Source organism: Sphaeramia orbicularis, chromosome 3, assembly GCF_902148855.1.
Source record: "Sphaeramia orbicularis chromosome 3, fSphaOr1.1, whole genome shotgun sequence".
In the NCBI taxonomy this organism is placed as follows: domain Eukaryota; kingdom Metazoa; phylum Chordata; class Actinopteri; order Kurtiformes; family Apogonidae; genus Sphaeramia; species Sphaeramia orbicularis.
This window is the reverse complement of record NC_043959.1, coordinates 24,884,166-24,897,480: the sequence shown is the minus strand read 5'-3', so window position 1 is coordinate 24,897,480 and position 13,315 is coordinate 24,884,166. Positions and strand designations below refer to the sequence as shown.

Here is a 13,315-nt window from a genome sequence, read left to right as displayed (position 1 = left end):
CCCAAAAAATTATCCACTATAAGAAAAAAAGAACAGCCCAAAAAATGATCCACTATAAGAAAAAAAGAGAACAGCCCAAAAAATTATCCACTATAAGAAAAAAAGAGAACAGCTCAAAAAATTATACACTGTAAGAAAAAAAGGAGAAGAACCCAAAAAATTATCCACTATAAGAAAAAAAGGAGAACAGCCCAAAACATTATCCACTCTAAGAAAAAAAGAGAACAGCCCAAAAAATTATACACTGTAAGAAAAAAAAGAGAACAGCCCAAAAAATTATCCACTATAAGAAAAAAAAAGAACAACCCAAAAAATTATCCGCTGTAAGAAAAAATAGAACAACACAAAAAAGTATCCACTGCAAGAAAAAAAGAGAACAGCCCAAAAAAGAATCCACTATAAAAAAAAGAGAACAGCCCCAAAAATGATCCACTATAAGAAAAAAAAAGACAACAGCCCAAAAAATGTATATATAATAGTGAGCAAATACTACTGATGGATTTTTGTGTCAACTAAATAGAGTATACCCACTTCTCCAGGGACCACTGCACTACTGTGTGTTACCTGTGTGTGTGTGTTACCTGTTAGTGTGTGTTACCTGTCGGTGTGTGTTACCTGTTAGTGTGTGTTACCTGTTAGTGGGTGTTACCTGTCGGTGTGTGTTACCTGTTAGTGTGTGTTACCTGTGGGTGTGTGTTACTTGTGGGTGTGTGTTACCTGTCGGTTCGCTGCATCAGAGCTCCGTCTTTGCTCCAGGTGGTTTTGGGGGTGGGTACACCATCTGCTGAACACAGGATGGTCAGAGATCGCGTGGCGTTGGTGAGGATGGCGCTGTGGCCGACGCTGATGTTGATGTTCTTGTGTAACGTCAGAGGGAGGGTCTGCGGCCGTCGGCTGATCACAGGTCTGCTGGGGACCGCCTCCACCGCTGAACGCTCAGACCAGTTGGACAGAGTGTCTGTAGGACCAGGAAGGACGTCAGATACGACTCAACATACGGACTGACATCATACTGTTACTGTGAGCGTTACTGTTACCGTTATCAGAACTGTTACCCTTACTCTGTTACTGTTATTTTTACCATTACTATTCCTATTACTCAATTACTGTTACTGTTACTATTACAGTTGCTCTGTTACTGTTACTGTATTCCTTTTACCATTACTGTTACCATTACTATTACTGTAACTGTTACGTTACTATTACTGTTATTTTTACTTTTACTGTTACTATTACCATTACTATTACTGTTACTATTACTGTTCCTGTTATTCTGTTCCTTTTATCATTACTGTTACCATTACTATTACTGTAACTGTTACGTTACTATTACTGTTACTCTTACAGTTACTATTACTGTTACCATTACAGTTACTATTACTATTGCTGTTCCTGTTACTCTGTTTCTGTTACTCTGTTACTGTTACCATTAACGTTGCCATTAATATTAGGGTTACTGTTACTCTTACTGTTCCTGTTACTCTGTTTCTGTTACTCTGTTTCTGTTACTCTGTTACTGTTACCATTAATGTTGCCATTAATATTAGGGTTACTGTTACTATTACTGTTACTATTACTGGTACTGTTACTATTACTGTTACTATTACTATTAATGTTACCATTTCTATTACTGTTACCATTACTATTACTGTTACTATTACTGGTACTATTACTATTACTGTTACTGTCACATTACTATTACTATTAATGTTACCATTTCTATTGCTGTTACTGTTACCATTACAATTACTGTCACCATTACTGTTATCGTTACTGTTACTATTACTCTGTTTCTGTTACTCTGTTACTGTTACCATTAATGTTGCCATTAATATTAGGGTTACTGTTACTATTACTGTTACTATTAGTGGTACTGTTACTATTACTGTTACTATTACTATTAATGTTACCATTTCTATTACTCTTACCATTTCTATTACTGTTACCATTACTATTACTGTTACTGCTACTATTACTGGTACTGTTACCATTTCTATTACTCTTACCATTTCTATTACTGTTACCATTACTATTACTGTTACTGCTACTATTACTGGTACTGTTACTATTACTGTTACTGTCACATTACTATTACTATTAATGTTACCATTTCTATTGCTGTTACTGTTACCATTACAATTACTGTTACTGTCACCATTACTGTTATCGTTACTGTTACTATTACTCTGTTTCTGTTACTCTGTTACTGTTACCATTAATGTTGCCATTAATATTAGGGTTACTGTTACTATGACTGTTACTATTACTGGTACTGTTACTATTACTGTTACTATTACTATTAATGTTACCATTTCTATTACTGTTACCATTACTATTACTGTTACTGTCACATTACCATTACTATCAATGTTACCATTTCTATTGCTGTTACTGTTACGGTTACCATTACAATTACTGTTACTGTCACCATTACTGTTATCGTTACTGTTACTATTACTCTGTTTCTGTTACTCTGTTACTGTTACCATTAATGTTGCCATTAATATTACGGTTACTGTTACTATTACTGGTACTGTTACCATTACTGTTACTGTTACCCTTACTGTTATTGCTACTATTACTGGTACTGTTACTATTACTGTTACTGTCACATTACTATTACTATTAATGTTACCATTTCTATTGCTGTTACTGTTACGGTTACCATTACAATTACTGTTACTGTCACCATTACTGTTATCATTACTGTTACTATTACTCTGTTTCTGTTACTCTGTTACTGTTACCATTAATGTTGCCATTAATATTAGGGTTACTGTTACTATGACTGTTACTATTACTGGTACTGTTACTATTACTGTTACTATTACTATTAATGTTACCATTTCTATTACTGTTACCATTACTATTACTGTTACTGTCACATTACTATTACTATCAATGTTACCATTTCTATTGCTGTTACTGTTACGGTTACCATTACAATTACTGTTACTGTCACCATTACTGTTATCGTTACTGTTACTATTACTCTGTTACTGTTACCATTAATGTTGCCATTAATATTACGGTTACTGTTACTATTACTGGTACTGTTACCATTACTGTTACTGTTACCCTTACTGTTATTGTTCCTATTACTCTGTTACCATTACTGGTACCATTACTATTACTGTTACCATTACTATTACTGTTCCTGTTACTCTGTTACCATTACTGGTACCATTACTTTTACTATTACTGTTACCATTACTATTACTATTAGTATTACTGTTACTGTTACTGTGAGGCTTGACCATAGATGTCTTGCGTAACCCTGGGATCACAGTTACTATTACTAATAAACAACAAAAGGTGTAATTTCTCTTCAGTCACAGAAAAAGATGCACTTGTCACTTATCAGTTTATTCCATACACAAACCTAAGACTTTGGGTCAACAGGTGAATTTTTCTGGTGAATCTGAAGGTTCCTTTTCACATTTCTTTTTTTTTTTTTTTTTTTTTTGCATCTTGTCAAAGTTTGTACAAAATTTTCCAGATTTTCTACACTTGAAAAAGGCCAAAAGTCAAAGCTCCTGTTCGTCCATTCTCAGACGTAATAACACAGGAAAGCCTCAAATGAAATTTCTCACTTTTTTTCCTCACTCTCTCTCACTCATTTCTCACTTTGCTTTAATCGTGTTGCATTGATCATTGATGTGTTAGCATTTTTACATTTTTATTTCAGTCAATGAAATCATGTTCATTTTACTGTGGGTTTTATCTTTCATGAACGATCCCACCTCTCATTTATGGTTCTGACATCTGCAGTGTGTGACATAAATCCAGATCATCGCTGACATGAATCACGGAGCTGACAGAGCGTTCATCTGACAGTTTAATAGGGACGTGTCAGACTCGGTCATAAGTCAGCCCGGTGTGATTTACCTGTGGCGGGTCCTCGTCCCTCCGCGGTCCGAGTCCAGAGCTGAGCGTCTGACATGTGGCTCAGCAGCGATGCGATGAGCTCTGAGGCCTGTTCCTGCTGGATCTCCCTCCTGTCGGCCTGCAGCGTGATGCTCACCAGCCGCTCCTCCACCCGCGGCTGCAGCGAGGCCTCCTGGGCACCGGGGGGCAGCAGAGACACGGGGATGCGCCCCCATCGAGACACGACGTCATAGTGACTGTTGCAACTCGGCAGCATCTCCTCCCAGTTGGGGGTGGGGGACGGGGTGGGGGTGGTGGTGAACGCCGCCCCCGTCGACCTGCTGTCTAACCCAATCAGCTGCAGGGTGAAGATGTCGGAGGCGGGTCCTGCTCTACATTTATACACACCGACGTCTTCCGGACCCAGGATGTGGATCTTCAGGGATCCGGATTTGGTGATGGTGAGGCGTTTGGAGCTGGACAGGGGCCGCCGGTCTTTGAGCCAGCGGATGTAGGCTTTGGGGAACTTCCTGACCGGACATTTGATGACCAGGGAGGTGTTGGGCAGCAGGTAGGCGTGGCCTCCGACAGTCAGGTGGAGGCGTCTCTCCTTGTGGGTCTGGATGTAGATACGGTGCATCCCGTAGAGCGCCGGGCACCGTTTGACCTCATAGCCTCTGGTTCTGGGTGGGTGTCTGGGCGTCTGCTTGACCTGGTTCCTCAGGGGAAACCTCCGAGGGTCCTTGGGTTGCATCTCCTTCTTATGCTCTGTTTAGTAAAAGTGAAAATGACAGTTTTAAAGCATTAGAGTGGACTTTTATATGACACAAGTTGTACAGGTTTAGATGTTTCAACAAAGTCCTTCTAAATGAATGAGAAAAGGATACGTCTGGATGTACAGGGTGTCCCATAAGTCTCCATAAATAGGAGACATAATACATTCCATACATATATGGTTCTAACATGTATTTCTTTATATTTACCTCTGCCAAGGAGGTTATGTTTTTGCCAGGGTTTGTTTGTCTGTTTGTCTGTCCGTTAGTGTGCAACATAACTCAAAAAGTTATGGACAGATTTTGATGAAATTTTCAGGGTTTGTTGGAAATGGGATAAGGAAGAAATGATTAAATTTTGGTGGTGATTGGGGGTGGGGGGGCCCACGGGGGGGCCCATTTCCAACAAACCCTGAAAATTTCATCCAAATCTGTCCATAACTTTTTGAGTTATGTTGCACACTAACGGACAGACAAACAAACAAACCCTGGCAAAAACATAACCTCCTTGGCGTGGGGGGGGGCCCACAGGGGGCCACTGATCAGCCTTGGCGGAGGTCTGCGCTCTCCGAGTGCTTCTAGTCTGTCAATGATTTAATGGTTCAGGCTTTACAGGGTTAAGAGTTAAAAGAACACTACACCACTGATTATACTAGCACTTATGAAACATTATAAGCACCTTTGTTAGTTACCTCCGCCAAGGAGGTTATGTTTTTGCCAGGGTTTGTTTGTTCTTCTTTATAGTTCTTCAGCAGTGGAGGACACGCATTGAAATGTGTTCCCGACAAAATGGCAGTCATATAGAGCATATTATATAAATAAAAATAGTTTATGTCAAGAAACGCTTATTTTTCCTATGTATGGAGACTTATGGTACACCCTGTAGATGTTTTTCTAACTGGTTGAATCAGGTTCTGCTTTGAGATGTTTTAAACCCTCTATTGGGCATGTGACAATTTTTTTACAAGGGTGACATGAGCATCTGCATGATCAGTGAATTAAATATATGAAAATACCTGATTTATACTAAAAAAATGCAAAATGCAGAGGATAATAGGATAATAAATGGTGATAAATCACCTCAGATTCAGATTAAAATTCAAATATATTTGTCATTTCAGCATATAAAATACACAAAAACAAAACACTGTTCTCAGGTCCCTATTGTCAACAGCGTTTAGTAAAATACTGATAAAATACTGATAACAATAATAAAATGCTGATAAAAAAAAAAAAAAAAATCTAACAAGATTAGATTTAGAGAAAAACATCATTTGGAAGTCGACACAGTAGTTCTGGGTCTTTAACCCTATAACGCCAAATGTATCATATTTGATACATGACTTTTGAAGCCCTCTATATCACATATGTCAAACATGCAGCCCCGGGGGCAAAATCCGGCATGCCAAAGGGTCCAGTCCGGCCCCTGGGATGAATTTGTGAAATGAAAAAATTACACTAAGATATTAATCTTTTTAGTTCAGGTTCCACATTCAGACAAATTCAATGTCATAATAACCTAGAAATACTCACAACTTTAAATTTTCTATTTGTAAATGTAAATATTTTCATGTATTTACACTAAAACAAAGTATCCTCTGGTTTTCAACATATAATTAAACTTGTACACAACAAAAATACCTTGAACATCATTCCATCCTGGTCTGGCTTTGCACTGTTCTTTTATTTTTATCTTATTTAACCTTTATTTAACCAGACAAGACAGATTAACCCTTAGATCACAGGTGTCAAACATGCGGCCCGGGGGCCAAAACCAGCCCACCGAAGTTTCCACTCTGGCCCACGGGATGAATTTACCAAGTGCAATTTAGGGCACTGAACTCAAAAATAATATAAAATAATAACCTATAAATAATGACAACACCAATTTTTTTTCTCTTTGATTTAGTGCAAAAAACATTAAATTATGAAAATACTCAAATTAAGAAACTACCCTTAACAATAAAATGTGAATAACCTGAACAAATATGAACAACCTGAAATGTTTTAAGAAAAGTAAGCACAATTTTAACAATATTCTGCCTGATATTAAATGTTTTGTGTAATTGTAGTGATCTGTAAGTTATAATGAACATGTGTAAATGAAAAACTGAGGCAGAATATTGTTATAATTACACTAATTTTTTTCAGTTTGCTCATGTTATTCACATGGTTTGAAAGGATAGTTTGTAAATGTAAAACATTTTCATTGTTTAATTTGACTTTTTTCACTCTAAAACATAGAGAAAATTTTGGAGTTGACATTATTTCTATATAATTACGTTATTATTTTACTGGTTCGGCCCACTTCAGATCAAATTTAGCTGAATATGGCCCCTGAGCTAAAGTGAGTTTGACACCCCTGCTCTATATGATCGGGTTGAATTTTTTTTTTCTTGAAGAACCTGATGTAAGCAATTAAATACATGCAATTCACAGATAATCCACCAGGGGGGGAGGAATTCGTTCACCAAAGGCCTTTCCGGTGACACTACAAGACTGTCATTAATGAGGAAGGAGGCAGAACTTTGACAATTTTGAACAGGAATTACCAATTTGTTAGACATGTTTGCGTTATGTTATGTTTTTGTTTGTTAAAAAATAATATTTGAGCATTGAGACCTGTGTTCAAAAGCCTTTCAACTATAAATAAAGTGAAAATATACCTTGATGAAAATGCACTCCATACTTTCTACTACTCCTTGGTCCTCCCATACCTCACATATTGTATTGAAGTGTGGGGAAACGGTTACCAATGCACCATAAATCCATTAGTCATATTACAGATAAAGGATCATACATAAGGTTGGACTTCTAAAACACACTCATAATCTCTTTATTCAGTCAAAACTATTAAAAATCCATGATCTTTTAAAATATTATACAGCAATAATCTTATTTAAAGCATTCAACCAATTACTACCAAGTATTATACAAAAAAAAAAACTTCACAATTTGGGAGAGTACTCATAATTTGAGAGGTTTTGGAGATTTCGTATTCGAACCACTCGTAAATGTTTTTGTGTGTCTGTATGTGGAGTGAAACTTTGGAACAGTCTGGACATCCAACACAAGCAATGCCAATATATCCATCGATTTAAACTGTTATACAAAAATATGGTCTGGTCCCAGTATAAAGATGGAGGGTCTTAAAACTGATGTTCCGTAAATACTCTGTCTTAAATGTTCATGTGTGCTTGTTGTTCCTCATCTAGTTTGTCTGTGTTGTCCGTTACCATCTGCTATTGTTCTTATCATTGCGGGTATGTGCTGCCCTTTACCATTAGTGCAATTGTAGTTTGTTTTTTTTTTCTTACCATTGTTGGTATGTAATTATTGCTGTTCTTTACCACTTGTGGTATTGCAGTTTTTTTGTTTTTACCATTGTTGCTATGTAATTATGATCATGTAAGGTGACAGTTAACTGTTACCATGGTAACACCACCAGGAATGTACTTTGTTTCTTTTTTTTTTTTACACAGATTTTGGTTATGCAATGTAAATACTATCAAATGAGTTTATTGTAATTTGGTATAGGCCTATTTTGTTCATTGTCCTGGCTTGAAGTCAAAGGACAGGAGTGAGTATTTAACCCTTTCATGCACAGTGGTCACTCCAGTGGACAGTTATTCTTCAGCTGTTCTCTGGTATATTCATGGGTTTTGTTTTTTTAGTTCCATATCGGCCAACACAGTGGACACTCATGCATCATCCTATACACAGCAATTCGGACCGTTTCTGTAACTTTGCTGTTCTTGATCAATCTGATCTGCAGTAACATGTTTGAGTGGAAATCAACTTCTAATTGTTATGATACTGTAATTAACCATTTTCTGAAACAAAAAGTTTTTTTTTTTTTTGCATATCCTCCTGAGACCCAGCAATGCAATGTGTCCTCTACAGGGGACAAAAGTTTGAAATGCTGTCCATTGCAAAGGACATTCCATTAAAAAAAAAAAAAATCAATAAATAAATAACAATTACTTTAAAAATGTATCTAAAAAACCTTGCATTATGCAGTTTACAATCAAGACAATTTTTTAGTGTAAAAAAGCTAAAATTGTCAATTTCCTGGGTCTCAGAGAATATTATCTCCATGAAATGAGTAATAACTAGTATCCGAGTAGGATAAAATGTGAGAAAACATCAGATAAGCGACATTAAAAATGTTTTTATTTCATAGTTTTCACACAGTATATCACTTTCTGATGATGGGTTTTAAATACATGTTTCTTTGCTTCAAAAATGAAACGCATGGCGTCCAGTTGAGTGGACATTTTTGGAACTCCACGAAAAATAGGTTCATAAAAAAAATTCACTTGCACTCTTTTTTTCATGCCTAAAGAGGAATAAAAACACTCAAGAAAAAAATATTGACTAAGGTTCTCATAATTCATGCATGAAAGGGTTAAAATGTTATTATGTTCAGTTTTTTTGAAGATGAGAATGGGGGTAGGATTAAATAAGTTTTTCTTCTTCCCACTCCTTTTCGAGTATAAATGAAAGATTTTTTTTTTTTGAATTTTGAATTTGCATGTATGATGTATGAATGCTTGAAATAAATGAATGAATGTATCAAATATGTTACAAAATTGAAACTCATACATGGTAATTGATATTTGAAAAAAAAAAAAAAAAAAAAAAAGATGGTTGTTCAGAAGGAAAAAGGTAAACAACACGCACATCCAAAATAAGAGGTGTGCAGGATTCCAAAAAAATTAAACATGAAGAAATAAAGGAAGGTCCGCACAACCTGTGAGCTACCTATTTGGATGTATCTCAACGTTGCCCAATATAGTTTTTTCTTTTGTTTTTGCTTTTGTAAATCCATTTTTGTAAATCTGTTCTTGTATTTTTGTCAATAAGAACTGTGCACACATGCTGCGGTGTTTGTCACCACATTCAGATGGACAGTATAACTACATGGACCTGTAGAAATTTAATTAATATCTGTTAATAAATATGAGTGTAAAGCAGTTTGATCACTTAAAATTATGTTTATTTGTAGACATTCGAAACATTTGACGATACATGATTGATTGTACGTATGATAAGGTTTAATAAGTTATTTTCTGCTCTTCTAAGATGACATATATTGCATGTCACGTGCTATTGTGGTCGGACACTGCATATAAAACACCTGTGTATTTTGTATTTGTGGACACTTGGAATGTTTGACTCTTCATCATTTATAATTGATCATATGTTTGAAAAGTTTTAAAAGACTTTTTTCTGTTATTCCAAAATGACGTATATCGCAGGTCACGTGTTGTGATTAGATGCTACATATAAAACACCTGTGTAAGTTTGCCTGTCCTCAGTCTGATGAAGGGCCTCGGCCCGAAACGTCACTGAATAAATGGTTTGGGAGCTCACAGGTTGTGCGGACCTTCCTTTATTTCTTCATGGTTGTTCAGAAGGATCAATAAAGGCTCTGGTTTCAAAGAACTGGAATTATTACCTCCGCCAAGGAGGTTATGTTTTTGCCAGGGTTTGTTTGTTTGTTTGTTTGTCTGTCCGTTAGTGTGCAACATAACTCAAAAACTTATGAACAGATTTGGATGAAATTTTCAGGGTTTGTTGGAAATGGGATAAGGAAGAAATTATTAAATTTTGGTGGTGACCGGGGGTGGGGGGGCCCACGGGGGGGGGGGGGGGGGGGAGCGCAGACCAGAAAATTTCATCAAAATCTGTCCATAACTTTTTGAGTTATGTTGCACACTAACGGACAGACAAACAGACAGACAGACAAACCCTGGCAAAAACATAACCTCCTTGGCGTGGGGGGGCCCACGGGGGGGCCACTGATCAGCCTTGGCGGAGGTCTGCGCTCTCCGAGTGCTTCTAGTCTGTCAATGATTTAATGGTTCAGGCTTTACAGGGTTAAGAGTTAAAAGAACACTACACCACTGATTATACTAGCACTTGTGAAACATTATAAGCACCTTTGTTAGTTACTCCGCCAAGGAGGTTATGTTTTTGCCAGGGTTTGTTTGTTTGTTTGTTTGTTTGTTTGTCTGTTTGTTTGTCTGTCTGTTTGTCTGTCTGTTAGTGTGCAACATAACTCAAAAAGTTATGGACAGATTTGGATGAAATTTTCAGGGTTTGTTGGAAATGGGATAAGGAAGAAACGATTAAATTTTAGTGGTGATCGGGGGTGGGGGGGCCCACGGGGGGGCCCATTTCCAACAAACCCTGAAAATTTCATCAAAATCTGTCCATAACTTTTTGAGTTATGTTGCACACTAACGGACAGACAGACAGACAGACAGACAGACAAACAAACAAACCCTGGCAAAAACATAACCTCCTTGGCGTGGGGGGGCTCACGGGGGGGGGGGGGGGGGGGCACTGATCAGCCTTGGCAGAGGTCTGCGCTCTCCGAGTGCTTTTCTAATTTGTTTGTTTGTTTGTTTGTTTGTCTGTCCGTTAGTGTGCAACATAACTCAAAAAGTTATGGACAGATTTGGATGAAATTTTCAGGGTTTGTTGGAAATGGGATAAGGAAGAAACGATTAAATTCTGGTGGTGATTGGGGGTGGGGGGGCCCACGGGGGGGCCACTGATCAGCCTTGGCGGAGGTCTGCGCTCTCCGAGTGCTTCTAGTTTTTGCTGCAGCGAATGAAACATGTTCAATCTGTGTGTTGGTGTTAGTGCAGCATCATGTCGCCCAGTGCAACGGGAAGGCTCAGGATGTCCCTGAAATAGGCCTTTGAAAAACAATGGAGCCCTGTGGCACAGAGGAAGAGGATATATCAAGCTGCAGATGCACTAACAATACTTAAACGATCACTTTATTGTTGGTTTGGGTATTAAAAAGGATTTGTTGACAAGAACGGTGCATAAAAAACACACACATAATTCATACCCAGACCCTGTGGGCCCAGAATGCCACCATTTCCCTGACCTTTACTGGGGTTGCATATGTTTTATGTCAACGGGGAGGCGCTCTATATTTAACGCAGCGGGGGCTTTACTATATTTAACCTTAAATATGAAGTTAAATACATTCTAAAGGGGATGTAGAGGGACGTAGGCCAACAAGTGTGACACCTTTATTTGTGTACTGTTCCATACATCAGCTGAAAGCATAACACTGAATAACTCCTGACAAATAGAGGCAGTTTGGCTCCGGGTGAGTAATGATGATTGTAAACCACACTGACTGATGGTCATACTTAGACTGTGAGAAAATGCAAACAAGGCCTTCCTCCCTTCCTGCCTTGGAACTCCTGGGCGAAAGGCGAATCGCCAAATAGATTTGACATCATTAACTTCATACAAGTTGAGAGATAAGCTGCAGAGTGGAGAAGCCGGTTGTTTTAAGCACCGTTAGAAAAATGACGACGCCGGTCCGAGGTGATTAATACTGGATGGATGTTTATTCATGTTTATGATACAGAACCTGCAAATTTCTGTCCATCCTACTGCTTGTCCAAAAATGACTTGTTTTTCCCCTGTTAGAGTATTTTTGAAAGGGGTCATATTTTGTTAAACCCACTTTTATTAGTCTTTGGTACATTTATTTGTGTATATGGACCCTAATAGGTCAAAAAGTTTGCTGCAAAGCTATCTTTATCTCATCTTATCTTATCTTATCTTTTCCTTATCTTATCTTACCTTTTCTTGATCTTACCTTTTCCTTATCTTATCTTATCTTATCTTATCTTACCTTTTCCTTATCTTATCTTACCTTATCTTATTTTATCTTATCTTATTTTATCTTATCTTACCTTATTACTTCCACCAAGGAGGTTATGTTTTTGTCGGTGTTGGTTTGTCTGTCTGTCTGTCTGTGTGCAAGATAACTCAAAAAGTTATGGACGGATATGGATGAAAATTTCAGGAAATGTTGATACTAGCACAAGGAACAAATGATTACATTTTGGTGGTGATCGGAGGTAGGGGGGGGGCCACTGATCGGCCTTGTGCTCTTCGAGTGCTTTTCTAGAAAAGACAGCGCAGACCTCCGCCAAGGCAGATCAGTGGGCCCCCCCCACCCCCGATCACCACCAAAATTTTCATCCAAATCCAGGGCACTGATCAGCCTTGGCAGAGGTCTGCGCTCTCCGAGTGCTTCTAGTCTTATCCTATTTTTATCTTATCTTATCTTATCTTATCTTACCTTATTTTATTTTATCTCATCTTATTTTATCTTATCTTATTTTATCATATTTTATCATATTTTATCTCATCTTATTTTATCTTATTTTATCTTTTCTTTATCTCATCTTATTTTATCTTATCTTATCCTATCTTATCTTATCTTATCTTATCTTATCTTATCTTATCTTATCTTATCTTATCTTATCTTATCTTATCTTATCTTACCTTATCTTAAAGACTACAGTTCCACAACCAACAAGTTTACACCTGAACTACACCTTCATGACAGATTAAAGCCTCCGAATCTGACATGTCCAGTATTACCCACAATGTCCACAGGTTGGACAACACATACTGTGGATTATTTGAGTATTTGGACCAGTTTGGAGGCTTTTTTTTTTTTTTTTTTTGTGATACGAAGAATATATCTGTTTGGAAAAATATCCATATAGTGGACAGGACGTTAATCTGTATGGAAAGTTGTGATGTTCACTCACTTTATTATCCAGAGTCATGTTTTATTTCACACAAAATGCTCCCAATCATATTAAATCTATTTTTGAAGGCAA

The 13,315-nt window shown here is 37.4% G+C and overlaps 1 protein-coding gene across 1 annotated transcript in view; it reads right to left on the bottom strand.

Annotated features, from left to right (window-relative positions):
* The window catches only part of adamtsl3 (ADAMTS-like 3), a 786,695-nt gene that overhangs the window by 102,426 nt on the left and 670,954 nt on the right, over window positions 1–13,315 (bottom strand). The window contains exons 21-22 of the mRNA XM_030126022.1: window positions 3,889–4,635; window positions 718–958 (exon numbers count right to left, since the gene is read on the bottom strand). Of these exons, the coding sequence (XP_029981882.1) occupies window positions 718–958; window positions 3,889–4,635 (988 nt within the window). The remainder of the gene's footprint in view (window positions 1–717; window positions 959–3,888; window positions 4,636–13,315) is intronic.